This window comes from Lepisma saccharinum, chromosome 10 (genome assembly GCF_977018435.1).
Source record: "Lepisma saccharinum chromosome 10, izLepSacc3.1, whole genome shotgun sequence".
Classification (NCBI taxonomy): domain Eukaryota; kingdom Metazoa; phylum Arthropoda; class Insecta; order Zygentoma; family Lepismatidae; genus Lepisma; species Lepisma saccharinum.
In genome coordinates this window covers 20,108,010-20,131,977 of record NC_139238.1, presented here as the reverse complement: position 1 = coordinate 20,131,977, position 23,968 = coordinate 20,108,010, and the positions used below count along the sequence as shown (strand labels likewise).

Genomic DNA, 23,968 nt, shown 5'->3' with positions numbered 1-23,968 from the left:
AAATATGGAAATAGAATTGGTTACTTTAATGTAGCAAAAAGTATTATAGAATTTCTGAGGAGTGCAATGTAGTAGTTGGATTTGGAACAATTTGCAGATTCTTCATAGGTTTCATCTCATCCGTCGGCAAAAAAATAAATTTGTTGAAATACTGATGACTCGAGAAGAGGTGCTCTCTCGAAACGTAATATTAGAGCACCTTTAAATTGAATACTAGTTTTACACAACATGCTATTATACTGTGTCTGGAATCTATGGGGCAAGGCTGTGGATAACGACAGAGAAAAGAAGAAAGTGAGTTCGTAGAGCAAAGCAGTGCATGCTGCTGTAAATGGCTGGTCACTGCACTCAAGTCCCCTCTCACAAGTTCATTGGCCGAGCCCTGTCAAGTCACTACTTGTACAGAGACTTCATTTCGTTTGCTTGCTCCAGAGATTCCTGGGACAGTGTATACATGGTTTTTCATAGCTTGGGTCTAAAGAAAAAACAATTTTGTTTTTAGGTGACTATTATTTCAAAAAGAAAAACAAAGAACATCATACAAATTAAACATTTTCAGGTAAATTTAAAGATACTCATAACATTTTCCAAAAATAGCAAGAAATGCTGAAAATTTCTCAGGAACCCTGAACAATCATTCCACCACAGAGCTGAACTGGTGATTAGAATCTAGATCCAAATTCAGCTTTTCACTTTACATAAACAATATTGAACTTTTGTACAAGGGATACAATACACATATTTCATCAATTTGTGTCTAAAATGTTCCATTAGTTTCCTTTCTTTTTTTATCCACAGAACACAATGCTATCTTTAATTTTAATATATATCTGAGAGAGTGTAAATATACATATATTTACCTTCTCCTTGTACAATTACATTATTATATACATGGAGTATTTCGCAAACAGTCACAAGTACATACAATTTTTTTTAAAACTACAACATTTTTGATGAAGCAATTTTTTTGTAAGTTTTGGCTAATTCATCAATTTCTCTATCTTCCTGAATAAATTTCGACATTTATTTTATGGACTAGCTATGAATAGATTCCTCTGGAAGCTTGAAAACTGTGGTGAGGCTCTACGTTATAACTTACAATGAATTTAACACATGACTATGGCGGCAGCAGAAATTTGTGAACGTGCTGTATTTAATACAAATTTTACTTGCCATCACCACTATTTTTTTTTCTTTCAAATATACTCCATCAATGACTGTAATGCCGAGAGCACCAACTACTAAAAATTCTATAAAGAATTTGAGATACATAAAGGCTTGTACTTCTGTCTAGTTCATAAGGCTCCGAACAGGGAATTCATGCAGGGCAAGAAACACCCTGCAGTGTAACAGACCTCAATGAAAATGAATGGAAATATTCTTATCATCACAAAACATCAACTGCAAACCTTACTGCAGAAGATAAAATGTGTCAATTTTTGAAAAAACTCTTGCGAAAAATATATATTTATATAACATTGCAAATTTACTTACATATATACTATATAATATATATATCTATAGATGTATAATTTACATATATATATTGTTGGCCAGGACCTTAACAAATAACTTACTTTCAAAATTAAAGGAAAAACTTCTGAAACAGTTAATAACATATATAATATTTATGTATATATATATTTTTATATGTATGTATATGAGTTTGTGTAAATGTATGCTCAAAACCTATTTATCCACAACATTTAATTAATTTTATTATGATTCAGTATTATTCTTTTGGTAACTGCAAGTGGAAAATTGTACCACACCTCCTTACGAGGAAAATTGAATAACGGACTTGCATAGCTATTTCCACCTCCAATAGTACATAAATAATCACAAGGAAGTTGTGGATAGTGCAAAGAGAACAGTGATATGTTAATTTGACTCCACAAAATGTGAGAAGAAACAAGTGCGAGGTGATACACAAACAATACAAATAAAAAAAGAGAGAAACTTAAAAATCGAAACGTAAAATGATTTGAGAGCAATAAGCAGAAAATAAAAAGCAAACTAAAGAAAAAAAAGTTCGATCAGAAACTCTGAATGTGTATATATATATATGCTCTAATATACTTTTCAATATTTAAATATTTGTACTTAATCTGACTAAACAGAGGATTTTCTTCTAATAAAAAAAAAGATACCTCACAGTCCCTCCCTTCATAACAGCCTCGTATATTACCAACATTTGACCAGTAATTCACAAGGATTGGAATGCAAAAAAATAATAACTAACAGCAAATGAACATATTCGGTTTAATGTATAATAAAAGCTATACGTTTCACTTCTTCGCTCTTTACTAAAGAATTTTCTACTTGCTTTCTGTCGTCAGTTTTTATTGCACGACTGCATGATTTGACAGAATAAAAAAAATTGCATGTAAAGAAAATTCACAACCGTTTCTTCAAAGTTTCTGCTCTGGTGCTCGTAAAAAATACCTTTCCTCCAACTGCAACCTGCTACATAAGTTTGATTATCTTTTTCATTAGTAGTACAATAATTTGCATTCATTTATCGATAGTGCTATTTGAGGAATGATTTTGTTTGAAAAATTTCAAATCACACTTGAATTTCATCTTCAGAAGACAATTAAATTATGAAACATATTGAATTCTGGTATACATTGAAGCATGTTCCAGTTGGTGGTACTGCACATACATATACATTTTTTTTTGTTGTTTTCTTACTTTTCTCTTTTTTTGAGCTTGAACTTATGACAAACAATGAATGTCTGCCACTACAGTAAAAATAAGCTTGCAATAACTAGCACTAAAAACACTTTAAAAAACACTTTTGGTTAAATTCTCACATGCTCCTAGTTGTAAACTATGAACAACAAAATATGTCAATCCCATAAAATACACCTTCAATATATATATTTTTTTGTTTTTTATTTTAATTTTTTTCTTAAGTAACAACCTCTTATGTAGTTACTATTTTTATTATTTCATTATTTTTCTTTTTTTGTATTTTTTTTTATGGGAAAAAGAGATAATACCATTTAGACAAAAACAAAATGCGTATGCTATGCATTTAGGATGTCCTCTACCTAGTGCACTAAAAACACTAGAACATTGAAAGTTTGAGTATTTTATCTATTTTTTTTTTAATATTTATATTTGGGAAAGAGGCATGCACACACAAAAAGTGAATCCTTATTAGAGTTGACATCCAAATACATGGCATATGCAATCATTGACTCTCTTTTTCTCCAAACATTTATTTAAAAGAACACAATGTTTGCACAAAATAAACAATGACAAAATATTAAATATCACTGTATATGAAAGAATTAATAGTAAAGTATATTAAAAAATAATAAGGAATACGAAACAAAGAAATGCAAACTGATTACCAATTTGCTGGTTAACTCTTATGACAAACTGTGAAACAAACGAACAAACAAAAAAAATACTACTTCTACAGTAAAACAGGCTTGAATTGAGATACCACTGACATTGCCACAACAATAAATGAAACCTAAAGCAACTAGGAAGACATATAGTTGCTCTGGCAACTAGTTCTTTTTTATGTGTTTTCTTTATTCATTCTATATAGTTCTTTAATTCATCAACAGATTTGGGGTTTGGATACACCTTTCAGCAATAGCATCAAGGTGCCAGACCAAGGCAAAACACCTTGTTAAGCGTACTAAATCAAGGGAAGAGATTGACGAATGCAAAGACAATTCCGCTTCAGTGTCCAGCGGTTAGTCTTTGCATTAATCAATGAAAGTGATGATGATGAACTCAATGCAGAATCGAGAAGTGAGGAAACGTCTAAAAAAAAAGAACCAAAAAATTTTCTTTTAACACCACCACAAATGTTCTAGACTATAATACGTATATAAACAGGTTCCCGACTTCTGTTCTTCTGCATCCAGTTCCGTTATATGGATGGAATGATACATGACAATTTTTATTTAATAACAACTCCCACTCAAAAAAAGGTAAGACTTGTCACCACATTACGGAGCATTGATACTCAATACTGACAAACTAACACTTATTGCTAGTGAATTTAGGTGGGAAGAAAAACTACCTATGGCATCCACTCACTCACTTTTTCACCCTAACTTCATAATATATATGTATATTATTTTTTTTTTTAGTTATTTTTGTCTATTTGAAACTGTGTTACCATTAAGGTGAAAATGACTTCAGTTCACAGAGTATCTAAAATGATTTTGTACAATGCAAAGACAGTGATTGTAAAAAAATCATCAAAAATTCTATCACAATTACCACAATATTCTATTGAGGTAAATTAAAGGGGTTAAAAGGTGGTTCGACATTAATTCATATCCGGTAGTATACAATAAATAGGAAATGAATTGATGTCAAGCCAAAGGTCAAAAAGTTATGTAAATATACTCAACTCGAAACTTGTATAGTTATGTTTTATGTGAGCAGGTATGTGTGTGTATAATTTTGTAGCATCACTTAAGGCAAATAACAAAATATATGGCTAAAATGATTATCTTGATTCTTAACAACACAAGACAGAGTGGTGATTTAAAACATTCCTCTGAAAAAAATTTTCCCCATTTTTTTGTTTTAAAAGACAACATTGTTCACTGACTACTTGGAATTTTAAAACCAACCCCACAAACTGTCAGTGCAAGTAAATAGAACATCTGGCCTGCAATTTATCAATACCTTTTTAAAAAATATATATTTTATAGAAACACATGTTAAACTTATTCTAGTCCTTTGCTGCTAAAGACAGCTCTAACATTATACATAAAATAACAACAGATACTAAGGTCATAACTTATCCTGAAGATGCTATTATCACAGGCATGGTTTCAAAAATGGTATTCCATTGAGAAGTAATGTCCATAGCTTCAGCAATGTATAGGGGCTGCCTCAGGACTATTACTATCTGTTATTCATATTTGTAAAACAGCGCAGCCTATCCCGTAAAGAAAGGAGAAGATGGATCAAGGCAAACATGGGAGCAACTTCAGAAAAGAATAATCCCCCAGATAAATAAAATATGATACATTTTGTCCAGATGAAGAGCATGTATCATTCGAACAGATAGGTTTTTAAAAAAACTGAAGATCTCGCAGACAGACCAAGTATCACCATGACAAATTACATGAATTACTAATGCAGGCACTTATAATAAGACAAACTCTTTTTTTTTCTTTTTTTTTTGTGTGTGTGCAACACTGCTAAAAGTACATGATAAAATTCTACTCGAGTCTGTCTCAACTATTCATATATATACACAACTGGCTCACAAGCTTCTCCTAAAAGAAGGGGGGAAAATGCAAATATTCAGTCCTCATTTATCGAGATATATCTGTTGACTGGTTTCATGAACACTCATCTAACAACAATGCTCCCTCATCTTGTAAAAAGACCCCATACTCGGACATGAAGTCAACAGAAAGACATTATAATGGCACTGTTCATATGTGTGTATATACATATATAATTTTTTAAAATATACTTACACTAGCTTTAAGACTTCTTTCCATCAATATATGACAGACTTATAAGAAATACCAAGAACTTATTCATTTGAGAGTAAATAATGTGATTTTCTATACAATTGAAAAATAAAACAACCTGAGTAAGTATTGTAAATACAACGCTATTAAAAAGAACATACTTACACAGCTGTACAGAACACATGCACGCAAAGCATCCACACTCTCACGCACACACAAGTACAGTATTATACACAAACATTTTTTTTGTTAAAAAAAAATTACAAAGCATATTCATTGCATTAGGAACCATGTGCTTGCTAATAATTTAGTGCTCATTATCTGCAAACAATTATTTTGTGTCTCCCAGTTTGTGTTAATTCTTAACATTTACATAAAACTAAATGCACATTACATAACCTCTGCTTAAGCTCCTATGATTGACTTATCTATGTATATGTGCCGAGATCAACAGTTTCCATCTTTTCCTTTATACTATGTAGAGGGTGTTCAACACCAACACATGATGATTGTTCTTGGCAAGTGTTACAACATAACCCTCAGAAGTAATTTTAAGACCGCAGCAACGCGAAACCTGAAAAGAAAATAAGCTTAATAACCTAGAGGCATACATATTTCGTCTTTGACGGAAACACGAAATGTGAAAAAATATGTTGTAAGGTTCATTTTTCATGTTTCTGAAATGTGTGCCATATTTTGTCACGAAATGATGCAAAATGAACTCTTAAACATGAAATTTAGAGTTTATTTATTTACGTGACACTTTCCAAAGTGAATTATCCTGCAAGTTATACAATTCTCGGAAAATTGATTGAATCAACTGTAAATATTCGAGAAGCAAAAACCGACTTCTTTACACAGGATAACTATATAAATATGTTATTAGAAGGAAATGTTTATTTTGTGTAATAAGTGTAGTTTTAAAATCAAATTTAGGTTTTTTTCACCATTTTGACACTGAAATGACATTTCATATAACACATTTGATCCTGAAATGTCATATTGGCCCATCCCTATAATAAACTAACATCATTTTTAATTTCAAATTGTAATATATCAACAGGTAATTTAACATTACAGGATGTCTACCAAAACAACAAATCCAAAATTCTTGACTTTTTTAGGTTAAGAAAATACTAATAAAAAACTGTATTTATATGACCCCTACTTAGGTAAAGTTGAAAATTAGCAATTAAGAAAATAAACACCCTGCTAAAATGGTCAGTTATGATAAAAACTGAAGCTGTATTTAACAAGAGAATTAGACTTGCTTTATCTATTAATGCATCCTGGACTGCATTTGGCAGACTAGCAAGGATCTGGCATCTAGACTTCAGCCAGTATAATCTTATGTGGGGCTGTTGTCATCGTATTTATGTATTTGTGATTCTCCATTCATCCATCTTATCTCACCACCATCCATCTTCATCTTCGCAATTAGTCAGAGGGGCAGAAAAGTGAAATAAATAAATCAGTCAGTCATTGTGATAGCATAAATTCTTGACTTTTTGACCTACTTCTTGATTTCTTTAGTTTTCTTGACTGGTAGACACCCCCGACACTAGACATAAAAATTTTTGGTAAGAATTTATAATACCGGACCCTTCTGTAATATCTATCCTAGTTCTTATACTCACAAAATACATATTCCCAATGAATTATCCAAGGTTAACATCTGGGGGTGACGTGTAGAAGTTGTAAGATAAAGCTTCACAATTTTCTCAATCTTTCTCTGCATACAAGCATGGGAACCATGTTTGTTGATATGAACAATTGACGTTCGCAATGAGTTACTCAGTCTACAGCATTGACACACTGTTGCTTTCATATTTGGAGAGCATGACAATCACGAGGGAGAAGAGCATGTGGAATGCAGACTGCTTTGATTAGAGGTAAGTTTGGCAACAGTGCATCGAGCATTCAATTACAGGTTACGAATATGGCATCTTCAGTGAGGAAATTTTCCCATTACAGTGCTACGAAACTAACATTTTTTATCGGTCCGTGATCGCAATTGACCCACAAACTATTCATGGATAGCCTCATGAACCATTCTCGGTAAGGTTAGGTTAGGCAAACATAGTTAAAATTTGGTCATAGAACCATGCACAGGTAGCCCCACAAACCATTCACGGCAAGGTAAGGTTAGGTTAGGTTAGGGAAGCATAGTTAAAATTTGGGGTCGTAGTAATATCAGGAATATATTAATTTCATTCTAAAACGTAAAATATTGCAATAAACATTGTTTTTGTGGATAAATCCAGGGTTTCTGTTCCGATCACGGACCACTCAATTTCGCTTATTTTGCAATTTCTACACGTGACCCCCAAATTTTAACTTCAAATTCGTGATTAGGAGGCCTCAATTAGTGAGTATGCGAAATATTACAAAAATCAGGGAGGGGTCTGGTATTGTAAATTCGGTCCAAATTTTTATAGAAAATAAAGAAAAAAAAAATTTAGGAAAATAAACTGCTTCAGTCAAACCGTAAACCTTATGATCCTTGTCCACAACTATACTTTATCCCACGAGTCTATGGAGCAAAACACTATATCCTATGCAAACAGCTGCTAGCTGCAGACATGTTGCCCCTCTCCATGCAATCCCTCACGTGCTCATTGGTTGAACCCTCCCTAGTCACTACTTGTGCAGAGGACTCAATTTCATTTGCTAGCTTCACAAATTCCTTGGATAGATGAAGACAGATTGAAACATTGGAATATTGTGTTAAACCTGAATGTGTGTCAGAAAAACTAATAAAGTGTATAATATGTTTATATAAAATTAGTTAGCAAGCATCGTCACTTACCTTTACATATGGACATTCAAACTCAGAGAGAAGAGAACCATCCCTTGTAAATACTGCCACATGGAAGCGATTACCATGGGAATCCCCAACCAGAACATCTCCTGCATCAGAAATGTCGATGCCATTGGGAAAATTGGTTATATTTTCACAGCCGATTCTTCTCAAGAACTGGCCCTCTTCATTGAATACTACAACACAATGTCCTTTGAAGTCGCATACAAAGTATTCTTTGCCTGAAAAAGATTAATTAAAAATCAACAACTCAGGCAGGCATTGTTTTCCTACAAGAAAAGTAAGTAAAAAACTTTTTCTTTTGTAGCAAAAATTCTAAATTTCGTCAATGTTAGCTTTAAGGTGTCTTAAGCACAGATAGGCTGGATCTGCAGTTTAAAGTAAGAATGAACTCTCTACGTGCTTCCACAGGTGAGGTGGCAACAATAGCATAAGAATTAAAAGTGCAAGAACATGGAAGATGTGGAGTAAACTTATTGTCAAAATTGTAATATAAATAAAAGCCACCTGTCAAAATGACATATTCGTCATCCTAGTTTTAAGGTGTGAATAGAACATTCACTGACTACAACATTACAGTTATGTTATTAATTCTAGCACGAGTGTGACTAACCGCAAAGACTAGATACGAAACATACCACTTATAGCGATATCAGAAGGTTCTCTCATGTAATCGCTGCAATCAAACCATCGCAACAAATCTCCAGTCTCTGCAATGACGAACACTGTTGGAGATACACTATCAACGGCCACAATGTGGCTTTGAGTTGTTACAGCCAGACCAGCGACAATATCAATGTACCTGCAAAATAAAGAGACAGTGATGTATAAGTAAGGCCCAAAAAATATTCAAAATGACAAAAACCCAATTCTGTAGGGTGTCAAAAAGTCACGCAACTGAAACTTTGAACATGTGTAACTTTTGTAGAAAAGGGAAATAATTTGTTTGCACATAAGCACAGTTACAAATACAGGGTGGCTACTCTAGGACCATGATAAAATTCAAGTATAATTCCCGGTTTCCAAGATGAATTTTCCAAAAATTCAAGGCTACAAGCAGATATTTTCTCTATTTCAACCTTAAGTATTATTGCCTCTCACCACCCACACACAGGTAACCCACCATAGGCACCAACTTTAGGGGGGCAAGGCACTTTCTGCCCCCACCCCATTCATGCAAGAGGACAATTTCATACATATTTACGCATATAAAATCTTGTTTTTGCCAACCTTGACCCCAAAAAATTTATCTTAAGTTGGCAAATCTGTAGCACACACAAATATATTAACAATATAAAGGGTCTGTGCGATTCCAATGCATCCAAAAATTCTAATTCAAATCAATTACTTAATTTAAGGTTTGGAGTTTACATTTGCCACTTCATATACTCAGACTCGAAATACATCTACAACCCCAGGCCACAAATGTTACGGAATATATTCTATAATCTACGAGAAATTGTTAATTGTATAAGAATTTCAAACTAAAATTTACCTAAATCATCTTCAAGATATCTTGCAATAATATTCCGACTGTCAGATACATTGTTCTGCAAAGGACACTAACAACATAAACGGATTGAGAGAATTCTGTTTTATTTTCCATCCTCGATAAAACTAAAAGCTTAATTGTGAAATCCTTGCATCAGGGCATTTATAAACATGTATAAATTCAATGGGATTTGGATTAATAAAAGTTCCAATTTTTCACGTCTATGGGGAAAAATTCAAGCAGAATTCATGCATAATTCCCAAAGCCAGTAATTCATGCAGAATTCCCGGTGAGTAGACACCCTGCAAATAATACTCTTTAAGTAAGAACTTTTGTTTTCTTTTGTGGCTAAAATTATATAATTTCCTCAATGTTTGTGTAAGTGTGAACAGATAGAGTGGATCTGCAGGCTAAAGTGAGAACGAAGTCACTATGTACCTCCACAGGTGAGGCGGCAACAATGGTTTAAGAATTAAAAACACAAGACAATATTTTGAAGACAACACATTCACCTACCACAAATTTCATCTTAGCAAAGAAAATGCTGATTAAGGTAACAATTCATCTATTCAGGCTTATGTAAAAATTGGAAGGCTAAAAAATAGCTTCCATGTACCTTATAGCAATCTTCTTAATAAAATGTCCATTTTTGGTAAAAATTTGCATTCGTGATCTCTCATTACCACGGTCACAGACAACAAACTTTCCAGTGCTTCTCATGACTGCTACCTTACGAGGATACCACAACTGACCTTCCTCTTTCCCTGGAATTCCAAACTGAAATTTAAATGTTCCAGTTTTTTCAAACACCTGTAAAAAAAAAAGGAGAAAGAAGTGCATAAATATTCATTCACAATGAATATAATATAAAATTCTCTGTAAATGAAAAAGAATAAACAAATGGAGTTGAGCATATAATACATATATACAGGGTGGCATGAAAGTTGCTTTTCCCAAAAATGTACATTTCTTTGGGAAAATATACTTTATCCAACCGTGTACATACAGGCTAAATAAATATGATACAATATTTCTGAGACCCAAAGTTGTCTATGTATGAAATATAACCACATTAATATTCTTTCCCCAAAACTTAATATTTTGCATGATGAATTCTTTCTAACTTCATCATCATTTTATTGTAAGAATTGTTGTAAGTTTATAGTTCAACATATTTTGTTTGTACAAGTTTTGTACTTTCTTTTATTGTGTCTACATTTCCATCAAATTTGTGTTGTATTGTACATTAATCCAATAAGGATTGATCACAATTAGATGAAATAAGATTTAAAATGCAGAAAATGTGAACACCCATAACCTGGTTGGGACTCAAACTTGGGACATTCATAAGCAAAAGGATGCCATCTGTAGGTAAGGTCTTCCTATAAAATATCTGGACATTATAATGGGCCTCTTACACTGTTTCTGATGAAGTTGTGTATATACTCTGCAAGTCTCTTTACAACATTGCAATCCCTTTTTAACTTTACGGACGGTAAGGGTTTTACATAAAGAGGCAATGCACCCAATTTTCTTTCCTTATTCATTCATTAACACAGTGTAACTCTGGTTACATGTTCCTGGATTTTAAATTTTCCCACATTATACATTCAACACACATGGTTCCCATAAAGCCATATGTTATAAATACAGATCGTATGTTAGGCAAAATGCCTATTCTTTATTGTTACAGATGTCATGAAAATGACTTAATAATAGAAGTCGTTGGGGGTATTAGGGGTTTGTAGACCAAAGTCTTGTGCCTACAAATACCTATTTACCTGATTTTCAGAAATGGCTTTGCATTGCTCTAAAACAATTCAAATAAGCAGTAGCCAATATTTTCTGAATGCATTATAATTTCACTCCATATCGTGAAAATTCCACCCCAGGTGTTATAGGCTGTACGAGAAAAATGTAAATGGCTTCTTGCCGGTAGTCGAGACTTTCAGCTGTCAAAAGACAAAGGAATGATTCTTAAGAGATGAACAATACTGTAGTGGTGTTTAAAAGTGCAGCAATAATGCCAGTAGATGCATCATTGTATGGAAGACAAAACTGGAAAGTAGACTATCAATACTACTAATGACTACTATATTTCTTAATGACTGCCAAGGACCGTTGTGTGTTGAGAGAGATGCTCTTATCAGAATGTCAAGCCCTTATCATTTTCTTCGGATTCAATTCAGTTATATGATGTGTAAATACACATGTCTGCTTAGGTATGTTGTCCTAACTAAATAGAACATGATTTAAAGATGTATTTTATTTAATAGCAAGTTATTTCCTGCCTATTTGGTATATTTTAGAGCCTTTTTGCCTGCATAAGTCAGAATACTTGCATATTTGTGCGAAATAAGCCAAGCAACAGCATGAAACATCCAAGAGATTCGCTAATCTTAGCGCATCGAAATGAGGCCCCAGTACTACCCCTCACGCCAAGTTTCCTATTGAAGGCAATGGTGTTCGTCGGCCCAGCTCATCGCAGAATGGTGCGAATCTCTCTGGTCTCTGCCGGTGCCGAGAACAGCTGAATGCTTCCGAACAGGCAGACAGGTCCAACGACTTGTACTTTCCCTACTCTTTAAGGTCTGGGTCATAACAGGCCCTTTTTTCGGACGGCATAGTTTGTCTGAAGTCATCAAGATTCTTCCGAGTGTCCAGTGGTGTGCTCAAGGTGGGGTGGTGAGGATCATAATTCTGCTTGGGCTCAATATTCTTTGAAAAAAAAAAAAAAAAAACAAGAAGAAAGAAAAGGCAGGAAAAGATGGTAAAATGAGGACTTCAGGAATGACTACTACAAAGTACATGTAACCCCCCCCCCCCTCTTCGAAAATCCTGGGCACATCACTTGAATGTCTGCTATTTCCACACACATTGAACGATATGAATTTGCTTTTCATTATCAAAACAACAATTGGCGGCGAACCATAAAGGTTCTTCTTACCTTTAAACGTGACAATTAAGGTGTTTGCATTTCAGTTTCCATCATATTTAATAATTCTCGTCGTTTGGGATAGAATTATGTGTCTTTTGTAGTCGTAAGGTCTGTGGTATGAGCTTTTACATTTAATTGGTAGTGACCTTGGAGTTTATCGCAGAGAAATATTGTGCCCCCACCCCCCTCTCCGTTGAAAGATTGACCCTGACGTTTGGCAAATCTTGCGATGACTACATAAAAATGTCACGCTTCGCCACTGGTCTCTAGTTATGGAATATTCCCAATTTTACATTTTCCTGCATTTTAACTTTTTTTTATGACCTAAAAATGTTCAAGTTCTAAAAAATATTACCTGTATCCTATGATTATTAGTATCAGCCACAATAATATCCTCTTCTGTTCCCAAACAAAATCCATGTGGTGAATTAAACTGACCCTTGCTTGGACCAAGTTGACCGAATTTGCAGCGGATCTGCATAGGGGTGAGCTTGGTGGAAGCCGAGCGAGGCTGAGGGAATGCACCATGCGGACCAGTTGAATTCAAACCTGAAACAGGAAATGAAATGTTTTACACTTACCAAAATTTTAAAAACATGTAAGTTTCAATCAAATATGGAGGACCGTATTCATGAGCACCAGCCATGCGCTGGTCTATCTGGTAACTCTCACTGGACATTTAAGTCACGGCTGATACATTTCAAATGGTAAAAAATAATCTACACCATGCAACAGAGGAAAATAAAGTTACAGCAATTATATTTTAATGAAATATAGTTGAACCTGAGTTATATGTATGTCAAGGTGAAGAGAAAATAATACATATAACTGAGAATTACAAATTAGATTTAGATACCATGTCATCTGGGAATTTTTCTAACGTTGGAAGCGGGCCCAGCATCCACCCAGCGTCGAATAACATGGGCACCTGGGGGGAACCCTGGGGGGTAAAGGCAGTCAGGGGCATGATGCTGATCACATCACCTCCACTCACAACCGGATCAAGGAAGTATAGGGTGTTACCCCCACATCCCCTATACGGTAAGCACAGGGGAGCACTTTACATTTATTAAAATACTGTAATTACATCTAATTTTGAGGAGCAAGATATACGTAATACAGGTTATTTATGTCATGAAGTGGTAAATTAACGAATCTAACTCAAATACAGGTAAGAAACTCTTTTTCCAAATCTGCATATCTTTCCTCTTGTTGACAGCTGCATTTTGTTGATTTACGAGGGCTGCTGGAAAAGTTTCTGCAATCAAAATGAAAAATGACGTAAAATTCTGGAAATGGCTTTATTGTTTTTCAAAGTATTCACCCTTAAGATCGATATATTTTTGCATATGCTCAAACCAATTTTGAAAGCATATTTTCCACTCTGAAGCTGATACCTCAGAAACCACTGTTCGGAATGAGTCAACAGCTGCTTCAGGCGACACAAATAGCTCACCATGCATCTTATTTTTCATGTGTGGGAACAAAAAGAAGTCATTAGGTGATAAACCAGGTGAGTACGGGCAATGAGTATTTTACTGGACAAAAAATCAACAGTTTGGTGTGCTGAGTGCCAACTGGTGTTGTGGTGGTGAAGAATTACGCGACAATTTGGGTTTGTTTTACGCAATTCATTGATGACCTCTGGCAATCAAATTGTTGTATACCACTCAGCATTTACAGTCCTTCGATCTTCTACAGCTATTGTTGCCACATGTCCGGTATAACCGAAGAAACAAACAATCATTTGCTTAGCAGCACTCCTCGAATGAACAACTTTTGTTGGTTTCGGCTCACTTTGAAACACCCAAACAGTGGATTGCTGCTTAGTTTCGTGTTCGTATGAATAGATCCCTGTAACGATGTAGTACACCAAATTTGACTTGCCTTGATTGAATTTTTTGAGCAGTTCTTTACACCAATTTACATGAGCCTGTTTTTGAGCTTCGGTCAAGTTGTGTGGGATAACGGCTTGAAAGTTTCCGAACGTTCGGATGACCATACAAAATCGTATGTATTGCTTTCATGTCAATATTCAAGGATGCCTGAATCTCATGGTATGTCACATGCCAATCTCTCTCAATCATTGCACTCACAGCATCAACATTACTCGCAACAACAGACGTGAATGGAAGACCTTCATGAAATTCATCACTGAGAAATGTGCGACCACGCTGGAATTCAGAAAGCCAATTGTACACAGTCCTATTGGATGGTGCTTCATCCCCAAAAGTCAAACGAAGTTGCTCGATGCATTGTTTCGGTATTAAACTACATTTGAAATCATAAAAAATCATTGCCCAAGAGTGTTCACGAGAAATTTCCATTTCTCTCACGAAACTACTTCTTCAAACTACACGAATAGGCTTAAACAAACAATCAAAGATAATTAAACATAAAAAAGGTATATTCTTCCGATTTTTATAATAGCGGAACCCTAGTGCCACTGTTGGTGGTAGTTTGCAGAAACTTTTCCAGCAGCCCTCGTACTACCCAATTTTAAAAATTCACTAAAATAGCATTTTGTTTACTAATGACTGTACAAAATGTGATGTAAGCGATGCCTAAATCTCCAGCTATTTCAGTTTTATGTAGATTAGCATCCACTTCCCCTATGAATTTTACTTTCTGGTTAAGCATGTAACTTTTCCTGTTTCTGTTCTCCATGGCCGACCAGTAGCAACTGAAATCTTTCACTGAGGGAACCGCTGTTCTGTTTTTATTATGGAACACTGCTATCGACATCTTTCTAACGTGTGTACTTTCATATCTCAATTACGTACAAAAGAAAATGCCTCTCATATTCTCAACAGCTGCGACAAATCTCTCTCTTGATTTCATGCCACCTCTCCTTGCCTCTGGCCTTCTCTCCGACACCGTTGATCCTGTTTCGTATTTGAAACTCACCTTTTTGTTTTTGCAACAAGTTGTATACTTCTGTCACATTGTTGTAGCTTTGTTACATACAAATCAACTGTATTTTATGAATATTAGTACGTATAACACCGAATTACATATAAATACATTACGTACAAATGACGTTTAATTAACAAGTTTTAAAATTACATTTGCCGGACCTACAGTAATTTATGTATAAAACAGAATTACTCAGATACAAGTTACATATAAAGCAGTCTAAACTGTATTACTTCAGTTTTGCCATTTGTTTTAAAAGAAGAAAATTTCAATATAATTGAAAAGCTTACTGACACAACATGCTCTGACTGCTGAAAAATGAGTAGTAACGTCTTATTTAATTGTCTTTGTTTGTCGGATTTGTTTCAAGGTGTCTACAATTTAGTAAAATCAAAATTCCCTAACTTTTCCAGACCAAGATCCACAACTTTTCAGACCAAGTCATTAGGGCAATTCATGTATTTAAACATTGGCGTAACAAGATCCCTATATCTTAGCTAAATACCACACTTAGATCCCACACAATCAAGTTTTTAAGAAGTTCACTTGTAAAAGTAATGACAAGAAGGAAAACTGAACAGAAACTGGCTGTTGGAGAGGAGTATCAGTAGTCAGATTTAATACTTAACAAATACTGACTAGTGGTTAACAAACATTCTTTTACATAACAAATTATAACTATTACAGAATAAATACAATACATAATTATAGTTAAATTCAGTAATACATGTATTAATGCAAATATTCACTAAACACAACCCAAAAATTGCAACAAGGAAGTGGTAAATTTGAATAGAAACATTGAAGTAGATTTCCACATGAAAGTACACAGTTGTTCAAAACATGGGCCATTTTCCTAGAGTATTCCATACACAAACTGCAGGTAAAAGTATATCAAATTGAAGGATAGTTTGTTCACAACAAATTTAAAATATCTTTCTTGCCCTCTTTTTTTCTCTTTCTTCCAAAACCTACTTTTAATGCATCAATTCAAAACTATTGACCTTTCCAGAATCAGAGTAAATTTCCTGACTTTTCCAGACTGGCAGTCACCCTGTTATTCAGTCCTGTAAACAAGAAAAACAAAAGAAGTGCAGCAACGATTCTTGTAAGTTGCAAATTCATATTGGTAGGGGGACTCTTTTACACAGGAATAAACTTGATACAGCAGACCTTTGATTTTACGTTCCCGGATTCTACATATTCCCGCATTTTACATTCAATCTTGATAACTACAGTAAAACTTCTCCTAACGGACACCTCTGAATTACGGACATTTTTAAATTTCCCATCAGAAATACATGGGGTTTAATGGCAATATTCCTTCTCAAAAAAGGATGCAGACACTGAAAACTACCTCCCCAACGCAATTAAAACTTCTTAATAATGGACAACCTGAAAGAAAACAGTCGCAATTCCTGGAATTTGACACAACAATGCCCAGTATTTCGAACTAGTGCACATTGTTTCATGTTACACCATACGTATTTCTTTTCAAAAGTGCAGACAGTAGAGAGTATTCCTTGTGGTTATCTTGAGAAGTGTGCGTCACTTCTGCTATGATGTCGCAGAAACGCAAACTTTAGTAAATTTAAATTCACCGTATGTAGTACAGTATTTTGTTCCTTGAATGTAGGAAAAAAAAAACCATTATGTTCGTAAAGTACGTATTGTGTAACATCCTACACTTCTTTCTTAATAACGGACATTTATTTTCCCCCCAGGCCTGTCCATTAATGAGAAGTTTTACTGTATATAAATGTGCTACTAGAAGTAAAATGTTCATTTTGAGTTACAAGTATAGTTTTTACATCAAATTTAGGTTTTATTCACCATTTTAACACCAATATGCCATTTCATATACTGCTTTTGATCCCAAACTATGCCCAAAATCTTGATCTTTTATTTACCATAAATATGTGGCTCTACATATCGGATATGTAGAATACCAGTTATTATCACCATATATTTTTTTATTTTTTTTTGTACTCAATCGGTATCAGTCCATCCCTAATATCTAAATAAAAAGAAAAAAAATCTACAATGATGGACTACAGGTTGGAAATGCTGGCATAGAATAACCATGTTCAGTGGCATTGATTAAGTGGATATGCTAAGTAATACTTTACATACCTGTTTGTGGCATTATAGCTGAGTTTGATGAAGATATGGCTTGAAAACCACCTCCATTTAATGCCATAGTTTGATGAGTGTTTGGCAGCAATGGACTTGTTCCAGAATCCATGCTTGGTGATGGCCCTCTTCCTATCCCAATGTTATTGTTTGGTGGAGCACCGTTCAATGGATTGGTAGCAAAGTCTGTACAAGAAATAATATCTCCTGAACATTAAATCCGATAAATAATTACACTTAAAACACCAACAACTGAAAGAAACTTAACAATTAAACAATAATCCATAGAGAACTGCAAATTACAATTTGTACTATGCATAGGGATGGGACAGATTAATCGGTACTCTATCGGTATTGGCCTATATGGGCATATCAGTGGATCGGTAATTTTACCGATCTGATAAATATCTTATAATTTAGTGCAAAATTCTTCCCTTTTGTTATAATTTTTATGGACAATTTCTACGACATACTTTTTTAAAAAAGTAAATGTCTAAATATGCAACTTCTTTTGCACTGCAGTCACATCTAAACACATTTTTATTAAAGAGGTCAATGAACCATTCAGGTTCTTCAAGGACCATTTGGAATTTTATATCGGATCGATAGAATATCGGTATCAGTATATTTTATATCGGTAATTTATCGGTATCGGCCAAAATTTCATATCGTCCCATCCTTAACATTGCATGAGTCTGCAATGGATGATATTCAGTGAACAACTTAACCCTTAATTCATTGTGCCATATTTGGATGTACCTGAGCAACCGTTTCAGGAAGATGGTGTCATTTTAATCAAGGTACACAAGAATGAAAAAGATATAGAAGGCACTTGGAAGGTTAAAATTCAAGACCATTATCCCAATTTTTTTAAAAAATATATACATACACTCCAGATAAAAGATTAGAATGGTTTCCATAAAAAATAGTTAACACACGACACTTCAGATATAGTGTGATTTTATGGTAAGAACTGCATTCTACACATCCCACTTACTCCAACAGCGTAAAATTCACACATAGTTTGGACTACATGTTAAGTTAAAAAATTAACTTTCCTACACTCCTTTACCATTTTTCCTAGCAAATTGTAATATTTACCCATCCGAAATAGAACTCTATTGAGATCGCAAATGCTTGTTGACAATTACATATTAGAACACTGGTGGAACCATCAGAATTGCTAATCACAGCATTAATCAACAATTTAACGGAGAAAAGAAATGAAGAAGCAGAATCAAGTATATTCCAACATATCAAGGTATCAACAGTAATATTTTACACAAGTGTATTACATTGTATCTAAAGATATCTGTTTGGCAGTTACGCGGAGATAGGTAATTAACTCTGATAAACTTAATTTTCATTTTTCCGCGTAAATTTCTTTTGCGATCGATTTCGCCACCTGTCTCTACTGAAATTTATGTGGAAAAATGAAAAGTAAGTTTATCAAGAGTTAATTACAAGTGTATTAGTATGCTCCACTGGACAGTCAATCAATCTTACAACATCCTCCACACAGTTCAAGCACATCAACTGGCACCAAGTGCTTTAAAAGTACACGATCACAATTAAAAAACAGACAAACAGAAAAAACACAAAGAGGTTATGAGACAATCTTTTAAAAAATAATATGACTACTGCACACAAACAAACCAAATGGAAAAGAACTGTATACTGCACAAGGAAATATTCAACTACAGTACTGCAACAACAAGAATGCAAGTGACATTTAATGAACAAGCCTGAAATCAACTGCATCAATCAGTGTCATGCATTTTCATCAGGGTTGGCACGTTTAAAACAAATGTTTTAGACAAGTCGTTTTAAACGTTTAAAACACATGGCCTTTTTTCACAAATGTTTAAAATAAAGTATTTGAAACATGTTTTTTTTTCAGACTTGTTTAAAACACATTTTGATACTTCATGCTTGATAGTTTTGGTTATTTGCGTGTTTTGTAACTTAGCCTTTTCATTCAATCCGTGTCATTTTGTTTAGTGTGCATAGAAATCTGTTCAGAGGCTGAAAATGTATATTCAATTAACAAATAAACATATCTTGATGAATACCCATGGGTCACGTTTAAAACACCTGTCTATTTTTTTTCAAGGGTTTAAAACATTTTTTTTAAAATTGAATACTATATGGATGAAACAGTTTTGTTCCTCACTTAACATACTGCACATAGTTGTTAATGTCAATTGTCAATATTTATTTGCATTCACGATAAAATGTATTTAAAAAAAAACATTAGCTACCATGTGGACTGAGTAGGGCCTGGCAACTGTGAATTAGTTGGAAGCTTCTCGAACAGCCTACACGCGATATTTAAGACTAACATACATAGGTAAAAATATATTAATAACTTACATTTTGCAAGTATCTATGTTGCTTCTACGACGTTTCGGGACGCAACTGCTCCCTTCTTCAGGCTGTTCACTTTTAGGTTATACACAATTCATAACCGCGTCGACCTCTTATTAGGTATAGGATATGGGATTGGTTAAGTGTGTGTGGTTAAAAACATTAAAAACCTAACACCCATAACAGGTGCACGTCATATTACTATGCTGTTTTCCTGATTAAAAACTGCTCCTTGAAATGTTATTGCAATTGCAGCACACGCGGGCCGTGGCTATTTAGTTTTAAAGTTTTAACGTTTCAAGGAGCAGTTTTTAATCAGGAAAACAGCGTAGTAATATGACGTGCACCTGTTATGGGTGTTAGGTTTTTAATGTTTTTAACCACACACACTTAACCAATCCCATATCCTATACCTAATAAGAGGTCGCCGCAGTTATGAATTATGTATAACCTAAAAGTGAACAGCCTGAAGAAGGGAGCATTTGCATCCCGAAACGTTGCAGAAGCAACATAGATACTCGCAAAATGTAAGTTATTAATATATTTTTATTATAATTGTGAGTAATTCACACAACTCGCATCATGAATAACATACATAGGTATTTTAAGAAGTTAGTCAAGCATTTACCTCATAATAAGAACAAAGTACTTCCTTGGATAATTCACGGATTTCTTATTAATCATTATTCCTAGAAAATAAGTCTTCTTGGAATTATGTATTAAAGGTTTATTTGTTTAAAACATGTTTTTTTCGGTTCTTGTTTAAAACATTTAAAATTGTTTAAAACAAAAATTACTTTAGTTTCTTTAAGAAAAAAAAATTGCCAACCCTGATTTTCATGAAACAGTACACACAGAATAAATCATAATTAGGTTTGAATCAACACCACTGGTACTGGTTGGATGTTAATCACCAATTTAAACTGTGAAGTTTGAGATGGGAAAAATTTGCAAGTTCCCAAAAATAGTTGGGAAATTTTTACCCTCATCCCGGTATCGACTTTTCGGGATCCTGTACACTCCTAGTACCGTAATGATTTCCAAGTATTGGTATCAGTGAGAGTATCCCTAGCAGTATTGGCCCTAATTATAATGTACAGTCATGGCCATTTCTGGGTTATAACAATTCCACTGAGAGTCAATGGCCATGTCAAGTGTCTGTAGCTGTACGGTACATGCTAGGCCCAGAACAGAACACCCAAATAACTGAGTGGCTAGTGTTCTTGCCTTGGGTTTAAGCATTGCGAGTTTAATTCTTGGTGGGAAATCCAAAAATTTCACTGTTGACCTGTCAATTCGGAGCTGCTTGAAATTGCTCCTGTCTAGAAACCCAGTTACCGGCAGTGAGGGGACACAATGTACTGACGATATCCAACAAAAAGCTGCCTGGCAAATCTTAGCCCTCAATGTGTTGTTGTACCACAGTTTCTTTCCCCTTGTGTCACAAACTATTGAAATATTTTTTTGTAAGCAACCCAGAATAATCATTCTTTAGTCATGACTGCACAAGGTTCATGCGGAATGAAAAGTATCTACCAAGAAGGGTTTACATAAATACATAGAACCTTAGTACTCTTTTTTTTCCACGAAGCTGTTTTCTAGTTCATCTCCTGTGTGTGCCTAATCTTGAATAACTGTTTTCAATTGTTTTATTAATTTCGGTGGCCACTGCCAGGATCCTTGTTGGAACTTGTTGCACTAAAGTTGTTGGAAGTCTAAACGAGGATGGTGGCAGTGGCCACCGAAATTAATGGAACTATGAAAAACAGATTCATGGAAGTGAGTACTAAGGTCATGTATTTATTTACTACTGCATCTCTCACTTTCCAAATACGAAGACTTTACATAATTTAAAAAGTCCAGGCCAAAAGGTTCCTTCCACTAAATAAAATGGAATAGAAATTAATAGTAAAGTAATAAAATTGATCTCTGGACCAGTGCTTAATGCGACCATGGTTGCATACATACAAGAGCACTGAAATGAGACTTGACAAGTAAAACATCACAAAGAAAAGTTTGTTTTTGTGTTCTTACAGGCTGTGAAACTTTGCCTGTCTTGCGTGGTGATGACATGCATGTGTGCATCAAAATAAATGGAAGGGTAACTTACATTTTCCACTTTCAAATTCACTTAACCCATGATCGGTCACGCTCGTTTGAGTTACATAGTTGGCACGGTGCTCACCCTTGCTTTTAAGGCACATTTCACTTCATTTTTAAATATTATTTTTTGTATTTCTAGTGATCTGTTTACTATTTCCCTTCTATATTGCATTTTTTGTTTTGAAATGTTTATTTGGTTTCAAACAGCAGCTCTCATGGCTAACAAAAACTGAATGTTCATCAAAGCTGCCCCGAAGAACTATAGGGCAGTTCCATCTGTGCTCCACAAATATGATATAATATAAAATCACTTCGACCCTTTTTGTATTGTCTATTAACACAAAAACATGTAGGTACGAATAATGACTAGAAATGACAGACTTATTGACTAACGCAAAAATCTAAATAAAAAAAAATGTAACATAATAGGTCGCTGGTGAGCTCTGCACTCACTCTGACAACATTCCTCCCACAACAATTCTCTCTCTCATACTCCCGTTTACGTCATCTCATTCGAATGTGATCACTCATGACACTCTAAAGTCAGCTAGAGAGCACCATACTGTTAAAATGGCATTTCATTAAAATTGAAAGTGGATCTACAGTTTAAAAGTTTAAAGTGGGATCGGAACTTCGACCGGGTATCGAAGACAGGATCCCTTGATTACAGGGTGGCACCCGTGACAGATCATGAGTTAAAATACAGCTTATTATGAGCTTAGCTGAGAACAACTGTCATTTCCTTCATAGTTTTGTAAGGAATTTAAGTTCAGACTCTTTAAGTGGTGGCAACTAGGCTGCAACCAACGGTCCATATTAATGGGACAGGGAAGAAAGGCATAGCATCAGAAGTCTGTGCAAAAGATACAGGTTACAATGTAACAAAGTCGCAGCAAGACTGTACACTAGCCATGGAAGTTGGGAAGTTTTTTTGTTGTTGCATGTAAGCAACAAAACAGAAAGTGCTTGGGAAGTAATTTGCTTGATGATTACATCATGTAATTTATCATTCCCTACTACTTATCTATACAAGGTCACAAACATTGGGTGATGGGGTTGATGGAAAGGGGCTGGTTGCATGTTGTAAGAATACTAATGAGTAGGAGTCTTGATTTTTATTATTATTATTATTTTGCCCTGATACCACAATTTACTCCAAGTGATTGGACATTTTTCCTTAAAACTTGTTGTTTCAACCAATATTTAAAAACTATTGTACCTGTCTCAAGATTATAACACTTTGTCTCTAGCATGAATTAGAATTACAGTGTTACAAAAGTTAAGCAAATAATTATTTTTTTTAAAAAAAATTCCAGTATGTGGAACACAGTGAAAAAAGCTCAAAACCACCTCCACCACACATTAAAAAAATGTGCATTGTGTGTTTGTTAGCAGCCAGTTGGGATGGGAGGGATTTAATGGTATTCTACCAGAAACAGTTAATGTAAGCATATCAATTTATCAGTAAAATTTACAAAATTGTTATCAATCCATTATTTCTATAAATATAGCACGATTCTGTCATTTTGTCATTAATTTTTATGTACATAAAGGCATTACTCGCATTACCTGGTTTTATATGAACTGAATATTAAGTTTATTTTCCTGTACAAATCCCAGATTGCAGCTGCATGTCTATGTTGCTTCATTAAGAAGATGAAACAACAATTTGGTCGAATGCTTACTATTTAATATCAAGAGTGGTAGAATATCGGTTAGGGGTAATTACC

At 34.4% G+C, this 23,968-nt stretch overlaps 1 protein-coding gene across 4 annotated transcripts in view; it reads right to left on the bottom strand.

Annotated features, from left to right (window-relative positions):
• Window positions 1-496: 496 nt before the first annotated feature.
• The window catches only part of mei-P26 (E3 ubiquitin-protein ligase meiotic P26), a 94,580-nt gene continuing 71,108 nt past the window's right edge, over window positions 497-23,968 (bottom strand). For all 4 annotated transcript variants that reach the window (XM_083129621.1, XM_083129623.1, XM_083129624.1 and 1 more), the window contains 6 exons: window positions 17,769-17,954; window positions 13,075-13,268; window positions 10,398-10,591; window positions 8,928-9,091; window positions 8,278-8,510; window positions 497-6,042 (listed from right to left, as the gene is read on the bottom strand). In XM_083129621.1, the coding sequence (XP_082985747.1) occupies window positions 5,938-6,042; window positions 8,278-8,510; window positions 8,928-9,091; window positions 10,398-10,591; window positions 13,075-13,268; window positions 17,769-17,954 (1,076 nt within the window). In that variant the 3' untranslated portion in view covers window positions 497-5,937. The remainder of the gene's footprint in view (window positions 6,043-8,277; window positions 8,511-8,927; window positions 9,092-10,397; window positions 10,592-13,074; window positions 13,269-17,768; window positions 17,955-23,968) is intronic.